The sequence below is a fragment of the Microtus pennsylvanicus genome, chromosome 15 (assembly GCF_037038515.1).
Source record: "Microtus pennsylvanicus isolate mMicPen1 chromosome 15, mMicPen1.hap1, whole genome shotgun sequence".
NCBI lineage: Eukaryota > Metazoa > Chordata > Mammalia > Rodentia > Cricetidae > Microtus > Microtus pennsylvanicus.
Window position 1 is genome coordinate 20,618,692 of NC_134593.1, and position 16,988 is coordinate 20,635,679.

The 16,988-nt window shown below is 48.9% G+C and overlaps 1 protein-coding gene across 8 annotated transcripts in view; it reads left to right on the top strand.

The window, feature by feature from the left end:
- Spata13 (spermatogenesis associated 13) overlaps nucleotides 1–16,988 on the top strand; it is a 285,474-nt gene that overhangs the window by 264,573 nt on the left and 3,913 nt on the right. For all 8 annotated transcript variants that reach the window (XR_012908001.1, XM_075950253.1, XM_075950254.1 and 5 more), the window contains 8 exons: nucleotides 867–1,003; nucleotides 2,189–2,368; nucleotides 2,701–2,886; nucleotides 4,966–5,145; nucleotides 6,586–6,818; nucleotides 10,385–10,514; nucleotides 12,450–12,822; nucleotides 15,669–15,743. Coding sequence is in view for 7 of the 8 variants with exons in the window: in XM_075950253.1 (XP_075806368.1) it covers nucleotides 867–1,003; nucleotides 2,189–2,368; nucleotides 2,701–2,886; nucleotides 4,966–5,145; nucleotides 6,586–6,818; nucleotides 10,385–10,514; nucleotides 12,450–12,822; nucleotides 15,669–15,743 (1,494 nt within the window). In the remaining variant the exon portion in view is untranslated. The remainder of the gene's footprint in view (nucleotides 1–866; nucleotides 1,004–2,188; nucleotides 2,369–2,700; nucleotides 2,887–4,965; nucleotides 5,146–6,585; nucleotides 6,819–10,384; nucleotides 10,515–12,449; nucleotides 12,823–15,668; nucleotides 15,744–16,988) is intronic.

The following is a 16,988-nucleotide window of genomic DNA, read 5'->3' on the forward strand; positions in this document are numbered from 1 at the left end:
TCGCTCTGGGTACTCCCTCCATATCTGACGTTCCCTTTCTGTTGTCCTGGTGAAGATGCCCACGGTTTCCATTTCTGATACTGAGCACCATTCCTTGTGGGTCTGTGACCTGAGAGGAAGATCAGCCCACGCTGACTCCATGGACACCTCTGGCCTTGGTTTTCTGTTCCCTTATGGGCTGCAGAAGAGTATGTTTTCAAGAGTGATGAAATTCTCACGCTCTTTATGCTTCCTGACTATCAACAGTGATGACATTCTCACGCTCTTTACTTCAGGAACATCAACACATTGCTTGAGAACATTATTATGTTCCTGTTCCTTTTTGTTTTAAACGAGGTCTCACTCGGTAACTTAGGTTGGCCTCTAAGCCATGGTGATCCTCCTGCCTCAGCCCAGGTTCAGGAATCCCAGCTATGAACCCTCGTAGTTGACTGTTACCTGTATTCTTTATATCCACTCTGGAGTGGATTTCCCACTACATCACACGTAATTCCCTCTCCCTCCACTCCCAGTAACTGTTGGCAGTATCGCCAAAGGTGCTGGGGCACTGAACTCTAGCTGCCCTTGGCACCAGCTGCCACCTCAGGGTTAGGGTTTCACAGGGAATTTCCTAACACTTCCCTACTCTGGGTGAGAGAAAATGGCCATTTTCCACGAGGAGTGTTCCTAGTGGCCAGCTGTTTGACCCTATAAATGGATGGCTGTTAGCTGTGTCTTGCCCTGTCACCCTGGCTCATCGGGAACTCGATGAGTCCCCAGATTTGCTGCTGTCCCTCTACCTTTGCCTCTTGAGTGCTGAGATCCCAGATATGAGCCCCCATGCCCGCGTCTTTGAAAACATGTCTTCTCTGGCTTCTCCCCGGCAGTCTCTTCAGATGGAGGTGCAGAGTCTTCGGCCTTAGTGGATGACAATGGCAGCGAGGAGGACTTCAGCTATGAAGAGCTCTGCCAGGCCAACCCTCGGTACCTGCAGCCAGGCGGGGAGCAGCTGGCCATCAACGAGGTACTGGGATCCCACACGTATCAGATACCTGATTCTCAAGGCTGTGGCCCTCTGATTAGTTCTTAGCATGTCCTGAAGTCTGCGGCTCTGGCTAGCTGATTTCCGACACTGAGTTTCTGTCATTGTCCAGGGACACATCTATAACTGAGCTTTGTTTGTTACTGACAGCCCTCCCCATACGTGCTAAGGTAAAGGGCCGCCGGTCTTTAGGGCTGGCTTCTCAGCTTTTTCAATGAGCCCCATTGTCTCAGTGATCCTCACAGCTGATCTCTGAGGTAAATGGAAAACACTTGTCTGTATTTTAACAGACACCCTGAGGTAAGAACATGGAATTACACTGGGCCTGGTGGTGTGTGTGTGTGTGTGACGCCAATAACTCTGAAAGCTGAGGCAGGAGGCTCGAGTTTAAGGCCTCCAGAGGCTGCTTACGGAGACCCTGTCTTACATAAGGGCAGGGTAGTTCAGTCACAGAGTGCACAGGTCTCCGGGTTCTATCTCCAGCAGTTCAGAGGAAAAGGTGAAGTGATTTTCCTACTACAAATGGCAGAACTACGATCCGTGTGTCCCTTATTCCTGGTCAGGTGTTGTTGTCTTCCTATTACATTGCATTAACCACCCCTCCCCCCAGCTCCCTTTTCGGTGGCTCAGGTGATACTCTGCACTTCATTATGTGATTACTTCCTATTATGTGGGCTTGTAGGAGTATTCCGGGCCTCACTGCAAAAGGCTAAGTAAGTACTGACATACGGCGGCTGGATGTAATAAACACATGTTTTATTTGACTTAGATGACTTAACCACGGTGGAATCCCATTGTCAGTCAAGGGGTTTCGTACACCTTTGCTTTTTGAGACAGCCTTGCTGTATGACCCAGACTAGCCTTGGACTGGTGATCCTCCTGTCTCAGACTCCTATGTGCTGGGATTACAGATAGATGTCACCACCCTTAGCATGTATCAACCTTTTTAAGGTTGATCTGAGTTTCCCTTTAAAAGAGCAGGTCACAGGCGCCTACCTGATGCTGTGTTCCTCGCCTTATTTCATATGACTAGTTTACCTAGACAGCACAAGTTCTTCCAGACAGAGTAGAAGGCGGCGCGCCACCCTGAGAAAGCATACCTAGCACGCAGCTCCTCGTCTGCCCGTGTCGCTGAATGCTAAGCTTGCTCTCCCATCTCCGTTCCAGCTCATCAGTGATGGCAGCGTGGTCTGTGCAGAAGCACTGTGGGACCATGTGACCATGGATGACCAGGAACTGGGCTTCAAGGCTGGGGATGTCATCCAGGTCCTGGAAGCCTCTAACAAGGACTGGTGGTGGGGCCGGAATGAAGATAAAGAGGCCTGGTTCCCTGCGAGCTTCGTGAGGGTGAGTGTGGTCCTCTGTTTTCCAGGGGTGTTCTTGGGAAGGGACCTGGAGAAGAGATTGAGGCAGATCTCAGTCTTTCCTCAGGCCCAGCTCTTCTGTCTGTGTGTTTAACATCACACATAAGCCGGACCTGTAGGAAGTAAGGCGGTGATAGTGAGGATCTTAATGAAAGCAAACAAGCCATTTGGCATTGGTGCCACCCATGGATATTTCTTGAAGGCACCGTGCCTTGATAACTCGGCACAGAGAGCAGGTGCCCGGGAGGTCTTTGCCTTGTTTCTGCTACTGCCCCCGCTTCCCTAAGCCACCTGCCTCCTGTGTGTGACCTGTAGCTTCGAGTCAACCAGGAGGAGCTGCCCGAGAGCTGCAGCAGCTCCCATGGGGAAGAGCAGGATGAGGAGAGCAGCAAGGCCCGCTACAAGCACCCTGAGAGCCAGCAGCAGATGCGCACCAACGTCATCCAGGAGATCATGAACACCGAGCGCGTGTACATCAAGCACCTCAAGGACATCTGTGAGGTACGTGCCAGTCAGAGGCGGCCACCTCCTCCAACCCCATGCGTCTCCTTAGATCCCTAGACAGGATGCCCAGTCATTTCCCTGCAGATGAAAATGTGGTCCTATTTGGTGATGTTGCCATGGTGTTTTCAGTTGATAATTGGTAGACACGGTAGCGGAGAGCCAGAGAGACAGTGTGACAGTGTAGTGATTCCTGGGATTATGGACACCGGCCACCATGTCTAGCTGTTATTCAGTAGTCTCGTCCTGGTTTCAGAGAACAGGCCATTAATAGATGTGAGGCTGGCAGTTTCCTCCAAGCTGGCTTTCAGTTCCCAGATCAGGTGAGCGATGTCGCTCTGAATGCTGATGTCAGCGCTGCCCCTCCAGCTGTGATCGCTCTGTGCTAGAGCCAAGCTTAAGTCAGGACAAGTTCAATCGTGGATGAATCGGCTGCATAGCCTGCCACTGCTCACCTCTCATCTGTACAAGTGTGGTGACTGAAGTGGCTTCAGGCTGCCGTTTCAGGAGAGTCACAGCTTCCGGCTAAGCAGGGCCAAGCCCCGACCGTGGACAGGCCTAATGCCCGGCCCAGCTCAACTCCTCACAGTGTTTTCACTGGGCACACACCCTCTTAGTTGCCTATCACAGATGAGGAAGAGACCTTGAAGTTAAGAGGCAGGGTTGTCAGGCACTGTGACCCTGAGCTCACACTCTGCATCACCACAGAAAATAGAGGAATTGAGGGACTGGGGTGCAGTACTTATGCACATGCCCAAGCCCCTGAGTTCGGATCCTCAGCATCTACATAAAAGCTGGCTGCGGCAGCATGTGTCTCTGATCCCAGAGGCGAAGACCGACAGGTCCTAGGACCTCTCTGGCCAAGCAATCCTGTCAAAACTGTGAGCCCCAGTTTAGTGAGAGGTCTTGTCTAAAAACAAAAACAAAAACAAAACAAAAAAACAAACAAAAAAACAAAGATGGAGGGTGATTGAGGTCACATGTAACTGAATGAGCAAGCCTACCAACACACTCATGTACAACACATGCATGTACAGACTTCGCCACATACGTGAAGAAGGAAGTGGTTTATATACTAAATGGTCTGTTTATTCTGTTTAAGCGTGTTTGCTACTATGGAGGTAATTGTTCTGTGCATATGTAGCCTTTCCGTCCTGTGTCACTAACTGTCCCAAGCCAGAGCACAGCCCTGACAACATGCATAGAGAAGGAGTAGTTAGCCCTCTTACAAGGACACAGACTGAGGAAGGACAGACTTGTGCTATGGAATGAAAGCAGGTGAGGATGGAGTCTTCGGTGTGGATATTCTTGAGTCTTGGCTGTGGTTTGATAGATCAGAACCACATTGGCTTGACAGAAAGCCTTCACACACTGACCTCCCCCATGTCCCTGGCCTGGAGAATTAGAATCTAGTAAAGGAGGCAACGTGAAGCCAGACATGGGCACACCAATCTGTAATCCCAGCAGTGGGTAGGTGGAGACACGTGGATCACGGCCCTTCGATCAGCCAGCCTAGTCTACTTGGAGAGTTCCAGGCCAGTAAGGACTTGGTCTCAAACAAAAAGGACAGTGCCTGAGGAAGGGCACCCATGGTTGTCCTCTGACCCTCATATGAACGCACGCGCTCCCCCTCAAAAACCTGAATGCACATACAGACAGCACACACTGTGGCAATGTGAATTTTTAGGCTCTGCCATTTGAACCTCACTTCTGGAAACTTGAAATCCATGTGAAGCTTTTCACTTTGGTTTTGGCTTTAGAATATCTCCGGTGAATTGTAGTTGTAGAAGTGTGATTGTCTCATCAGGGCCTCACAGAGATAAAAATCCTTTTCTCTGATTGAAATTCACTCCAGCTTAGGAATAGTGCCACATACCTGTCGTCCCAGTACACAGGAGGGTATGTCAGGAGGAATGGAAGTTTGGGACCAGCCTAAGCTACCTGTGAGACCCTATCCGGAAAATAGAATAAAATTCAGCCCAAGACCTTGGCATGGGGCCAGAGCACAAATAGAAACAACAAACTGTATTGTTCAAGTATCTCCAAACAAATACAACCGTTTGCTTTTGTTCTCTGCAGGGCTATATCCGACAGTGTCGTAAGCACACGGGGATGTTCACGGTTGCGCAGCTAGCCACTATTTTTGGAAACATCGAAGACATTTACAAATTCCAAAGAAAGTTTCTGAAAGACCTTGAGAAACAGTACAACAAAGAGGAACCTCACTTAAGCGAGATAGGATCCTGCTTTCTTCAGCACGTAAGTCACTGTCTCTCCAGTCGCCCCATCCGGTCAGACAATAGCATAGAAAGGCACCTCCGCCAGAAACACTCCAGACCTTTCTTCCCTTGGCTCACGTACTGCCTTTAGGTAGATGGGATTTTCCTTTTCCAGAGGGTGAGTGATCTAAGGTCACATGCTCACAGGCAGATGGTACACAGCCCCAGAGTTTCTCTGGTGGTGACATGAGTTATTGGTCCTTGCTATTTAGGTTGACTATAACTGACAAAAGATTTTAAAGATTTTATTTCTCTACTTAGAGAATAGTTTAGGTAGTACTACCAGTGGCAGCAATGTACCCTCATTTCCGGGGTGCTGAACCCCATAGTTTTTTAGAGGCAGGGTGCTATAGCTGAAGCGGTGGATAAGCCTTCATTGGAACTTCATGGTGGTTCCAAAAGAAAGCAGGCAGGAATGGGTCCCTGGGTATCCAGGTATCCTCGAGGCACTGAAGACCAGTGTGGCCAGAGCAGCCGAGGCTTGTGGGTGAGAAGCTCAGGAAAGGCTTTGGGGGCGAACAAAGGCAGGGCAAGAACACGCAGCTGAGTGGTCTCAATGGCAGGAGAGTCTTAACTGCTCCCACTGCCGTGGTCAGCCCTGTCAGGTGCTGGCCCAGAAGCCAAGAAAAGGAGCCTTGCTAAAAAGGGGTGTTTTCCAGGGAAGTCTGGCAGGGCTGGTTGTGCCAACAAAGAGCAGTGGTCTCTAGCACCTGCGTCGTCGAGTTAGCAGGCGGGGTGGCGAAATCACACGGGGGGGGGGCCTCGGCCAAGTCTGCGTGGTGGAGCAGGGGAAGCAGGAAGGAAGGGCAACCGTGGGTGCATGGCCCAGCAGCTGACACTGGAGGGAAGGTGGTGGCCAGGGATGTGGGCTTGAACCCAGTGACAGGGCTTTCAAAGCAGTGTCCACCCAGTCTTGAGGAACGGGGGGCAAAGGAAAGAGTGCAGCCCCAAGCCCCGGAGAGCAGGCAGCAAGAGAAGGGCGGCAGTATAGCTGCACCTCAGAATGAGAAGTCTGCAAGAAGGGAAGTGGGCAGTGGCCTTTCCGTTGGAGAAGGAGTACCACGTGGAAGCCAGGCCCAAGGGTTAGGCAGTGTGCCAACAGCTTGTGGTACCTCCAAGCCAGAGTTTATCAGTGGAAGGAAGGGACCAGGATGGAGAGCCAGACCTCAGAGCATTGCTCCCCCTCTGCCATAGGCTTGGACTGGAGTGAGCCCAGGGGTAGGGTCTCCGATCCTTCTACCCACCATTAAAAAGAACACAGTTATCAACCACCCCCAAATGAGCTTCCTACTGACCAGGCATGAAAGCCACTGCCAAGCATGCATTGCCCTTGGGGTGTTGGCCTGTCCTCCCTCTTCTCCAGGAGTGTCCTCACAGATGGCTCAGGGCCACTGACTGACAAGGCTGCCTTCCCTTCCAGCAAGAGGGCTTTGCCATCTACTCCGAGTACTGCAACAACCACCCGGGTGCCTGCGTGGAGCTGTCCAACCTCATGAAGCAGAGCAAGTACCGGCACTTCTTCGAGGCCTGCCGCCTGCTTCAGCAGATGATCGACATCGCCTTGGATGGCTTCCTCCTCACGCCCGTGCAGAAGATCTGCAAATACCCGCTGCAGCTGGCCGAGCTGCTCAAGTACACCACACAGGAGCACAGGTGAGATGAGGGCCGCCCAGGGGCCGTGAGACCGAGCCCCAGCCAGCCTGGTGCTTCTGGCAGAGACAGGTGCTGGTGGTGCTGGTGCTGATGGTACTGGTGGTGCTGGTGCTGGTGCTGGGGGTCCTGGTAGCCTTGCTGTTCTGCCACTGAGCTTCATGGATGAAGTTCTCAGAAGTTTACAGTGTTTATCACTGTAACAAGATATAGGAAGATACTCTGTGACATCCAGAAATAGAAAAGCAAAATAATTCTTTTGTTTCTTTGTTTTGGTTTTTTTGAGACAGAGTTTCTCTGTGTAACTTGAGCCTATCCTGGAACTCATTCTGTAGACTAGGCTGGCCTCGAACTCACAGAATCTGCTTGCCTCTGCCTGTCTCCCAAGTTCTATCTCCCAAGACCACCACCATTGCCCATTATACAAAAGAATTCTTAGGCTGGTTCTGTGAGTGCATGGAGGGTTGGCTTTGTTGTTGTTACTGTTTAATTTAATTTTGGATTTTTTGAGATGGATCTTGAAATACAGCTGAAGTTCATCACGATCCCACCTGTTTCCTGCTAGGGTTATAGGCAAGCATATCACACTTGGCCGCACAGGAATTTTCACTTAGGTGTTATTTGGTACAGTTTACAAATATTATGTTAATACCCTTTGTAGTTATTTAGTGGCAAATCAGTTTTTAGTTTTGAAAGAAATTGATAGGACTACAGCAGTCCCCTTTATTCTTGGGGGATCTGTTTTTCTGGATCCCAGAGGATACCTAAAACTATGGACAGAACTGCATCCCTACATGTGTATGTATGTGTATATGTGTATATACACACAGTCTTTTCCTGATGCATACACACCTATAAAAAGATAAAAACTGGGGGCTGGAGAGATGGCTCAGAGGTTAAGAGCATTGCTTGCTCTTCCAAAGGTCCTGAGTTCAATTCCCAGCAACCACATGGTGGCTCACAACCATCGGTAATGAGGTCTGGTGCCCTCTTCTGGCCTGCAGATATACATACAGAAAGAATATTGTATACATAATAAATAAATAAATATTTAAAAAAAAGATAAAAACTGCTCATAGTGGCTCACACCTATAATCTCATCACTTTGGGGAAACTGGCAGGAGGATTGCTGTTGGTTCAAGGCCATCCTGGGCTACTGTAGAGAGTTTTTAGAATAGCCTGAACTACAGATACAATTCTGTCTGAAAAGGAAGATATATTTACAAGTAAGATACTGTAAGAGATTAACAGTAACTATTAAGGTAACAATTACAACAGTATATTATTATTATTATTACAAATGATAAATAATTTCAACTTACGAATTATTCCTGGAGTCTTCGGTTTAACGTTTCTAGACTGCAGTTGGCAATGGGTAACTGCAGTTCAGCAAAATGAACCTGGATAGAGGAATGCAGGAGGGTGAATCTGGGTAAGGGTGAGAGTGAGCCCTGAGGAGTTGGAAAGTGGCTCACTTCTGTCCTGAGCCTCTGGCAGAGACAGGCGGAAGATCAAAGTGGCAGGGGCTACTGAACAGACCCTAGTTAGGGTGAAGGCTTAAAGAATTAGACCCCCAAGGGAATAAGGAGGAAGAGGCTTGTCGAAATGAATAAAAGAGAAAGACAACTGTGTAGGATCTTTCTGTCTCGGATGTGGCTAGCAGACGAGCTTAGTGGAGAAAAGTAAGGAAGTCAGGAGAACCTCAGTTGGTAGGGGCTAAAAACTAACTACTGAAGGGCCTCATAGTAGTGACTTGTAGATAGAGACTGCGTGCTCATTTCCCGGCTACCCAGAACCAAACACTCACACAGAAACTATATTAATTACAGTGCAGTTTGGCCAATAGCTTAGGCATATTCCTAGCTAGCATCTTAAATTAACCCATTTCTATTCATCTGTGTATCACCATGAGGCTGTGGCCTAGCTGGTAAGGTTCCGGCATGTCCTTCTCCTTTGGCAACTACATGGCATCTCCCTGACTCTGCCTACTCTCTCTCTATATCTGTGTTGGGATTTCCTGCCTGACTTTACTCGGCTAAGCCATTGGCCAAAGCAGCTTTATTCATTAAGCAATAAAAGCAACACATATGCAGAAGGACCTCCCACATCAGTGATTTGGGGAAAATAATGAGAGATCTGAGAAGTGAAGCAAAGCCTTCTGGAGAAATGGTGTGGGAGTCCAACGCTTTCCAAGGTGGGCAGCTGTGACCACGCACACTCTGCAAGACGGACTTAATGCTTTAGAATGTTCTGAGTATTTTACCATGGGGGTGCAACCTGCATGGCACAGCACACATGTGGGGGTCAGAGGGCAACTTTGTGGTGTCAGTTCTCCCCTTCCCTCTTTACCTGGGTTCCAGGGCTTGCATAGCAAACACCTCCACTCTCTGAATCACTGCTCAGCTTCCTGACTTTTCTCTTTTAAGAACATTTTTTTTCCTGTGAGCATTTGCAGATTTTGATTATTTTTCAAATTTATTCCACCTATTTATTTATTTTTGAGGCAAGGTGCTGTTAAGGTGATCCTGGCTGGCTTTGAACTTGAAGAAATCCTGTATCTAGAAATACTGCCTATATCCCCCGAGTAGTGCTAATATTATAGGCATTCGCTATCACACTTGTTCCAGTTTGTGTGTGTGTGCTCCAGGACCAAGGGGACCAGGACTCATATGTAGCCGAGGCTAACCTCAAACTAACTCTCAATCCTCCTGCCCTGGCTGCTCGTGTGAGGTACGCACCGCCAGAACCAACTTTGAGAAATATTCAAAAGAGAATGACATTGAGACTCTTCCTTTTTTTTTGTTAAAGTTAAATGGGGGGAAGGAGTATTCTAGAGAAAAAGAAGCAACAACAAAGCCTCCTAGTTTCTGCTGCTTTGGGGGGGCCTTTTAGAAAATACATCATCCCTTTTCTCTGGGGGCTCCCAAGTCTTAGGCAGTTCTACCTCATGCTCATTTTGCCTCTTGCTCTGCCTTGAGAATAGACCCCCGGAGTCAGGACCTGCCTTATGGACAGTCCTGCAGACTTCCTGGCAGTCAGTGCCCCTGTGTGTGTTCACAGCTTCTTAACAGTTTTAGAGGCGTGGCCTGGGGGGGCTGCCGGAAGACCATCATACTGTATGGCTTATGGTCTTTCAAGTCCCTTCCTCAACAAGTAAAAGATGAGACTTGATGCGGATAATTAGTCTCATAACGCAACCAGTGGTTTTCGAGCAGCTTTATATAGCAGAAGTGGTTATGTTAAATCAAGGCAGAAATGAAGGCAGTTCTCTGTGCTAATGGAAATAATTCAAAGCTGCTATGATTAACACTAGGTTTCTGTGACATTTACTTTCATTCATGGTGATTTCTGGGAAATGAATGACAACATTCTTACCCCAGAAGAATTGTGAATTGTGTTCTCTCCGCTCACTTAACCTGTGCAGACTATGGTCTATTCATCGGGAATAATGGCTCTTACTCAGTGCCTTGTCTAGACTGTTAGCATACAGACCAGGGTCCGAGCACACTGTCAGTCCTCCTTTGTGAGTTGCGTGTCCTTACAGCTGAAATGAACTCCCCATTTTGCAGCGATTACAACAATATCAAGGCAGCCTACGAGGCCATGAAGAACGTGGCTTGCTTGATCAACGAACGCAAGCGCAAGCTGGAGAGCATTGACAAGATTGCCCGCTGGCAGGTGTCCATCGTAGGCTGGGAGGTGAGTGGCGCTCGCATAGGCGGAGTGGCTCACCGCTCCTGTACCTTGGACCCAGGGACAGCATCCTTTAGCATTCCGTGTTCTGGCTTTAATGGTGTACGTTCTGATAATGGTCTGTGTAGTCAGAGGGATTTTGATAAGTCTAAAAGTCAATTGCCTTATTTATATACAGTGCCTACAAAGAAATAGGGTCTGAGTAGGTGAGATAGCTCAGAGGGTAAAGGTGCCAACCAGAAATAGCATGAGTTTAATCCCCAGCGTCTACATGGTAAAGGAGAGAAATGAACCCTGCAGGTTGTCCTCCACCAGCCACATGGGAATGGTGACTTACTCCGCCCAGACACAGAAACTTAAGCACACACAAAATGAATAAATAAAGGCAGTTAATTAGATTTTTGCTATTTGGGCTTTCTTGTTGTTGTTTGGCTGGTTGGTTTTGTTTTTTCGAGGTAGGGTTTCCTCTATGTAGCTCTGGCTGTTCTGGAACTCACTCTGTGAACAAGACTGGCCTCGACCCTGTCTCTGCTTTCTGGGTGCTGGGATTAAAGGTGTGAGCCACCACTGCCTGTCTTTAAAAATAATTTTTTTAAAAGTCATTACTCATTGCTTAGAGTCTGGTCCCCCCGACATGGAGAGCCAGTTTGATCCTAAACAAAGGCCCCGTTTCTACACAGTCATAGAACACGGTAGTAGGAGCATGGGGTCTTGAGCCATAATGACATATTTGAGTCCTGTATGATCCAAGCAGATATTCTCTTATCGTCTTTAAGGAGAAAAATACTACTTTTTAGGTTACATGATCATTAAGTAATAGTACAAATAACCCTACTTGATAGGGCACGGAAGTAATGGCCTGATGAATGTATACCCTTATTTATTGCATGAGCACACAGGGAAAGGTGTAAGCACCTCATCCAAGGCCACGTAGCTAGAGTGTTGGCAGAGCTGGGTTCCAGCCCAGGATTCTGGCAGATTGCATGTCTGTGTGGGTCACCTGTGCTGAAGCACAGCAGCTAAGAAAACTGGTGCTGTTCAGATTGCTGCTGAACCTGGTTAGGTTCTCTTTACATGGCTTTCAGGGACTGAGAAGGTACAGGGTGAGAAGGCAGGGTCAGCTGAAGAGAAGTGCTCTTCCTCCAGAGCCCTGACAAACCTCTGTCATCACTGCTGATCCCCTGTTTTTTAAGTGAAGAATCTGGGGCACAGAATTGCTCTAGGAAAGGAAATAGAAGCAATATTTTGGAGTCAAGTACTTTTGCCTCCAAAATATGCTGAGTATTATTGAGATTTAGAGGGAAATGAAAATTTTTAAATGAAGGCCAGCTTCATACCAAATTTGTTAGGGGGATGCTGGCATCTATCCACTCTAGATATTATAAAGGGGAGTTGTTTTTTTCTTCCAGCCTTTAGAGTCTAACATTTAGAATGTTATGACCTAACAGTAGAAATAATCAAACATTAGATCATTTCATCAGAATTTACTAATTTCTTACTGGCAGCCTGGCCTTTTATTTCCAGGACCCTAAGCTGCTCCAGGAAGTGGGTATACACCTGACTCGGGAGGTAATTTCATTATACCATATCCCTGTACAATGCAACCTCTGCTTCTCCCTTATTCTGAAATCAGGCTTTATTAGCTCCCGCTGCAGATGCTGTCTGGATTCCATTACTGTAGTGTGTGGTTTTTTTTAGATCAGGAAGACACTTCAAGTAACACAGAGGAAATAAAGAGCAGCAAAGAAGTATTTCAGGACAAGGGATCCAGGAAGTCAGGGTCTGAATGGCCTCTGAGGCCCTGCCCGTGTGTAGGGCAGCAATGCCTGACCATAGGGAGCTGGAATATTCTAGAAAGACTGTACCAGAGACCCCTTCTTTGTGTCTACTACTGGACACAATTTGGTTCAGACAACTCACAGCGTTGTTGCATTCTCTCAGGGCCTGGACATCCTAGACCGAAGCTCCGAGTTGATTCATTCGGGGGAACTGACCAAAATCACCAGGCAGGGCAAGACCCAGCAGCGGATCTTCTTCCTCTTCGACCACCAGCTGGTGTCCTGCAAGAAGGACCTGCTGCGTAGGGACATGCTGTACTACAAGGGCCGCATGGACATGGACGAGGTGGAGCTTGTGGACGTGGAGGACGGGCGGGACAAGGACTGGAACCTCAGCATGCGGAATGCCTTCAAGTTGGTCAGCAGAACCACAGATGAGGTGCACCTGTTTTGCGCCAGAAAGCAGGAAGACAAGGCCAGGTGGCTGCAGGCCTATGCAGATGAGAGGCAGAGGGTACAGGAAGACCAGCAAATGGGTGAGTCCCCACAGCCTCCTCCATCTACCTCTTCTGCTCAGTCACTCCCTGAAGAACCAAATCCGTGGACGGGGCTGCAGGCACATGCTTCGGGAAGCAGTGGTCGAGATAGCCCCTCACCCCATAGGAATTGCTTGTTCCCTTTATTCCCATTTTACAGACAGCCCGGCTTGGTGTGGTGCCAGGGACTGACCATATGATGGTGGCACACACACGCCCCTCACCCAACCAGTAGACACATTAGATGATTCTTTCTTTTCTGTACTCACTTATTCATGTTGCATGTATGTATGTGGTGTATTTGTTCCTGGTGGGGTGATGCATATGGAGGTCAGAAGAGGACATCTAGGGACCCGCTGTGTCCTTCTCTGCCTTTTTCACTCACGATGGGTCTTACCAAACCTGGAGCTAGGCTAGCTGCCATCAAGACCCGGCAATCTTCCCGTCTCAGTCCCCCCACAGCATTGGTTACAGTTGCACACGAGTACACCAGCTTTTTACATGAGCACCGGGGATTTGAACTCAGGACTTCAGACTTGTACAGCACGCACTCTTTATCTACCCCCAAGCAGTCATCTTCCTAGCCCAGAAATGCCAGAAAATGGACTTCCCCTTGATCACCACCGCTGCAAAGCACTCTAAATTCGCCTCACTGCCTGGGTCTGTTCAGACACAGTTCCTCCTAGGCCTCCCCTTATCTCTGGCATCCATAGAACCTGCACATGAGTAAGCTCCTGCTTCTGATAGTGGTATCCTTGTGCAGACTGAGCATCCACGGTCCCCAAACCAGAATCCTTCTGAGTGTCAGTGTGGAAAATTCCACTCTTCAGCATCATGTGAGAGACCCACTTAGAATACAGATGCCCCAAAAGTACAGTTTGGAGATAATTCCAGGCTGTGTAGAAGGGATCTACGAAACATAACCAAATCCCGTGCTTAGACGTTGGTCTCATCACTAAGATATATATTGTGTATGTGAAAATATTAGAAAATCTAAAGTGTTGCATGTTCCAGTCCCACACAATTCAGACAAGGGGAACTTAACCTGTACTTTGGTGTGTCGTCCCAACTTCTGCTGACCGTTTGATTGCATGATCTCATGAGAAGGAAGCTGCCGCGTGGCGTTAACCAGTGTAGCATTCACAGTTTCTATGTCTGAGCTCCAGAGCCACTCACACAGACTGGGATTGTGAGCACACACTGTCAGATGTGAGCTGTGGTGCCCAGATCAGGGGTGTACAGGGATAAGACGAGTGAGAAATGGCTGTGGTGCCCAGATCTCAAGGATTGTGTATCTGGGCCAGTACTGCCCTGCTGCTCCTGAGCCCAAAGGGCTTTAAGGGTGATCCCCATGTCTCCTGTATAAGCCAGCACCTTCAGACTTGGCCATAGATTCTGCTGTTGGAACTAGAAAGTGTCCTAGGATCCTATGTTGAGAGCTCTTAGAAATCCATCAGGCTATCTTGCCAGTAAAAGTAAGAATTTCTTTAGAGACCTTCGGAGCTCAGACAAGTGTGAGGTCAGGTAGTTCCCAGCCTCACAGATGGGCTCGTCTACTCTGTGTGACTGTCCTTTAGACCCAAGGGAACCGGAACCCACAGTAGCTGCCGTGCATTGACTGCTGACCGTCAGACTCTGTCGCAATAAGGCTTGTCATGAAATCCTTCTCAGAAGTGTTCAGGTAGTTACCAAAATGTGAGGTGCGATTACTCAGTCGGTCACCCTGTCTGCCGCGGCTCGAGAAACGGCGAGCTGGAATGCTTGCTCTCCCCGCAGCTTGCGCAGTCGTCCACACTGTCTGGTGTGACTAGAAGCACCCAGGTCGGAATGCTTGCACTCCCCCAACTTAGTCGTCCACACTGTCTGGTGTGACTAGAAGCACCCAGGTCGGAATGCTTGCTCTCCCACAGCTTGCGCAGTCATTCACACTGTCTGTCGCAGCTAGAGTCGGATGCTTGCACTTCTTTCGCTGAGGGTCCATGATGATCACGCAGGCATCCTAAACACTTCCAGCTCTATTCTGCAGCTTGCGTGTGTCTTTTGCTTTGTGTCCAGTGTGGACAGGTCCTCAGGCTGGGCCTGGAGCAAGACCCCAATCTCTATGTCTGAGTATGGGGTGGGAAGGAGACCCCGCCGGTCAGACAGACATGGGTATGTGACTGCAGGAAGCCAGGGGAGCAGAGCCTATCTAGAAGGTAGGGTTGGAAACAGAGACAAGGGGCACCCCGAGCTGCGGAGGTAGAGTGCGGCTCCGCTCTGTTGCAGTGCTACGCGGCTCCTCACCTCAGGAGAAGCAGTCACCCCAGACCCGCCGCAGCTCCTCTGCTGTTTGTCTCTCTGTCCTCTCTCCGGGTACAGCTTGTTTTTACATAGTTGGCCCACAATGGGTATGTAGACGGTAGATGGCATTTCAGTCCACACTTCAGGGCTACGATGCAGAGCTCCAACCTGAGGCTTCAGGTGAGTAGAATCTCAACCCACAGAGCTCCCAGCTCCTGTGAGCAGCAGCCCTAGGCCTCTTTGCCTTGGGCTCTCTTCCCAGAGTTCAGCGCTTTAGACCTGCAATTACGGTAGCTTCTGTGTGGACATTGGCCCTGGGCGTGTCTGTCTTGAGACATCAGGGTCTGTGTCTCATGACAGTAGCACCTCATATCACGCACGTGCCAAAACACTCAGGTTCAGAGGTCATTGTGAGGTCCCTGGTGACACCGCTGGTGCCTTTCCTCTCAGGGTTCTTTGATCCAGTCTGTAGAGAACACCTAGGCACTGGTCTATGTAGTACACACTTTGTTTTGACAATGTTTTCCTGGGTTCTGAGTATGGACCACCTCTGTTTCCAAATCCAGGAATGGAAATCCCAGAAAATCAAAAGAAACTCGCTATGTTGAATGCCCAGAAAGCCGGACATGGGAAATCTAAAGGTAAGGTTGGTGGAGGCTTTGCCTCCTTCCTGTGGCTCTTGTGATAATATGAAGGCAGAGTTTACAGAGAACCTTCTCCACCACTGGGTGGACAGACAGAGCCAGGGACACTAAAGAAACAGACCCAAATTGACATGCAGGTGGAGTCTTTCAGGTTTGCATGCAGGTGCATGAAATACTTCAGACAGCAGCAGAGGCCTTCACGCCTCCTAGCCCTGCCAGTGCTCCCTGTTCCTCACATTCCTGAGGGGTGAGAGGGGATTATGGTACCACTTAGCCACCAGGCACCTTTGGTTTGAGGAGGAATCTCCATTAGCAAATGCTTGCCCGCTATAGGTGACTGTGTACCAGCCATATTCTTTCGGGCCAGCAACCACTTCTCAAATCATGACAGGGAGGCTTACTATTAGTTATGGATGCTCGGCCTCCCTTAGGCTTGTTTTTGGCTAGATCTTTCAAGTCAACCTGTTTCTCTTTATCTAACTATTGCCTAGGAGCTTTTTATCTTCCTCCCCTCTGTATACTTGCTCTGCTTCTTCTGTCTGTCTGTCTGTCTGCTGCCTGGCTGGCCTTGGGTGTCTCCCTTCCTTTTTCCCTCATTCTCTCTTTTCTTCTTCTCTCTTCAAGCCTAGCTTTCTCCTCCTATTATTTATTCTTTTTGCCTGCCAGCCCCGCCATTCCTCCCTTCCTCTCTCCCTCCTTCCCTCTCCTCTTTCCCCCTCTCTCTCTGCCTAGTTATTGGCCATTCAACTCTTTATTAGGCCAATCAGGTGCCTTAGGCAAGTAAGGTGAAACAAAGGCTTCTTTAAAGAAACGAACACATGTCTACATAATTAAACAAATGTAACACACCTTTGCCTAGTTAAAGTAACGTTTTACAACACAGCTGTACCACAGTCCAGGGAGGTGAGGCAAGGTGTCGACACTTTGCGTCAGTGGGTGAGAAGACCCTGGGCTTCTTCTCGAGTGTGCTTCCCCACTCTATGCACAGGAGAGTAACTTGGCAGTGCTGCAGAAGCAAGCGCGGCCAGGCCACATCAGGGTCCTAGTGCACACACTCAATGTCCCCAGGGTAGAGAGTGCCAGTGAATGTCACCTCACCTGTTCTTGTGACACCCTGGTACCGTTACTCCTGTTTTAGAGAGTGAGGAACTAAAGCACAGAGAAATCAAAGAATTTCCCTCCAAATACTCAGGGCCAGTCAGTGTGGAGTAGCATTTGGGCCGAGGGAGTGTTGACTTCAGG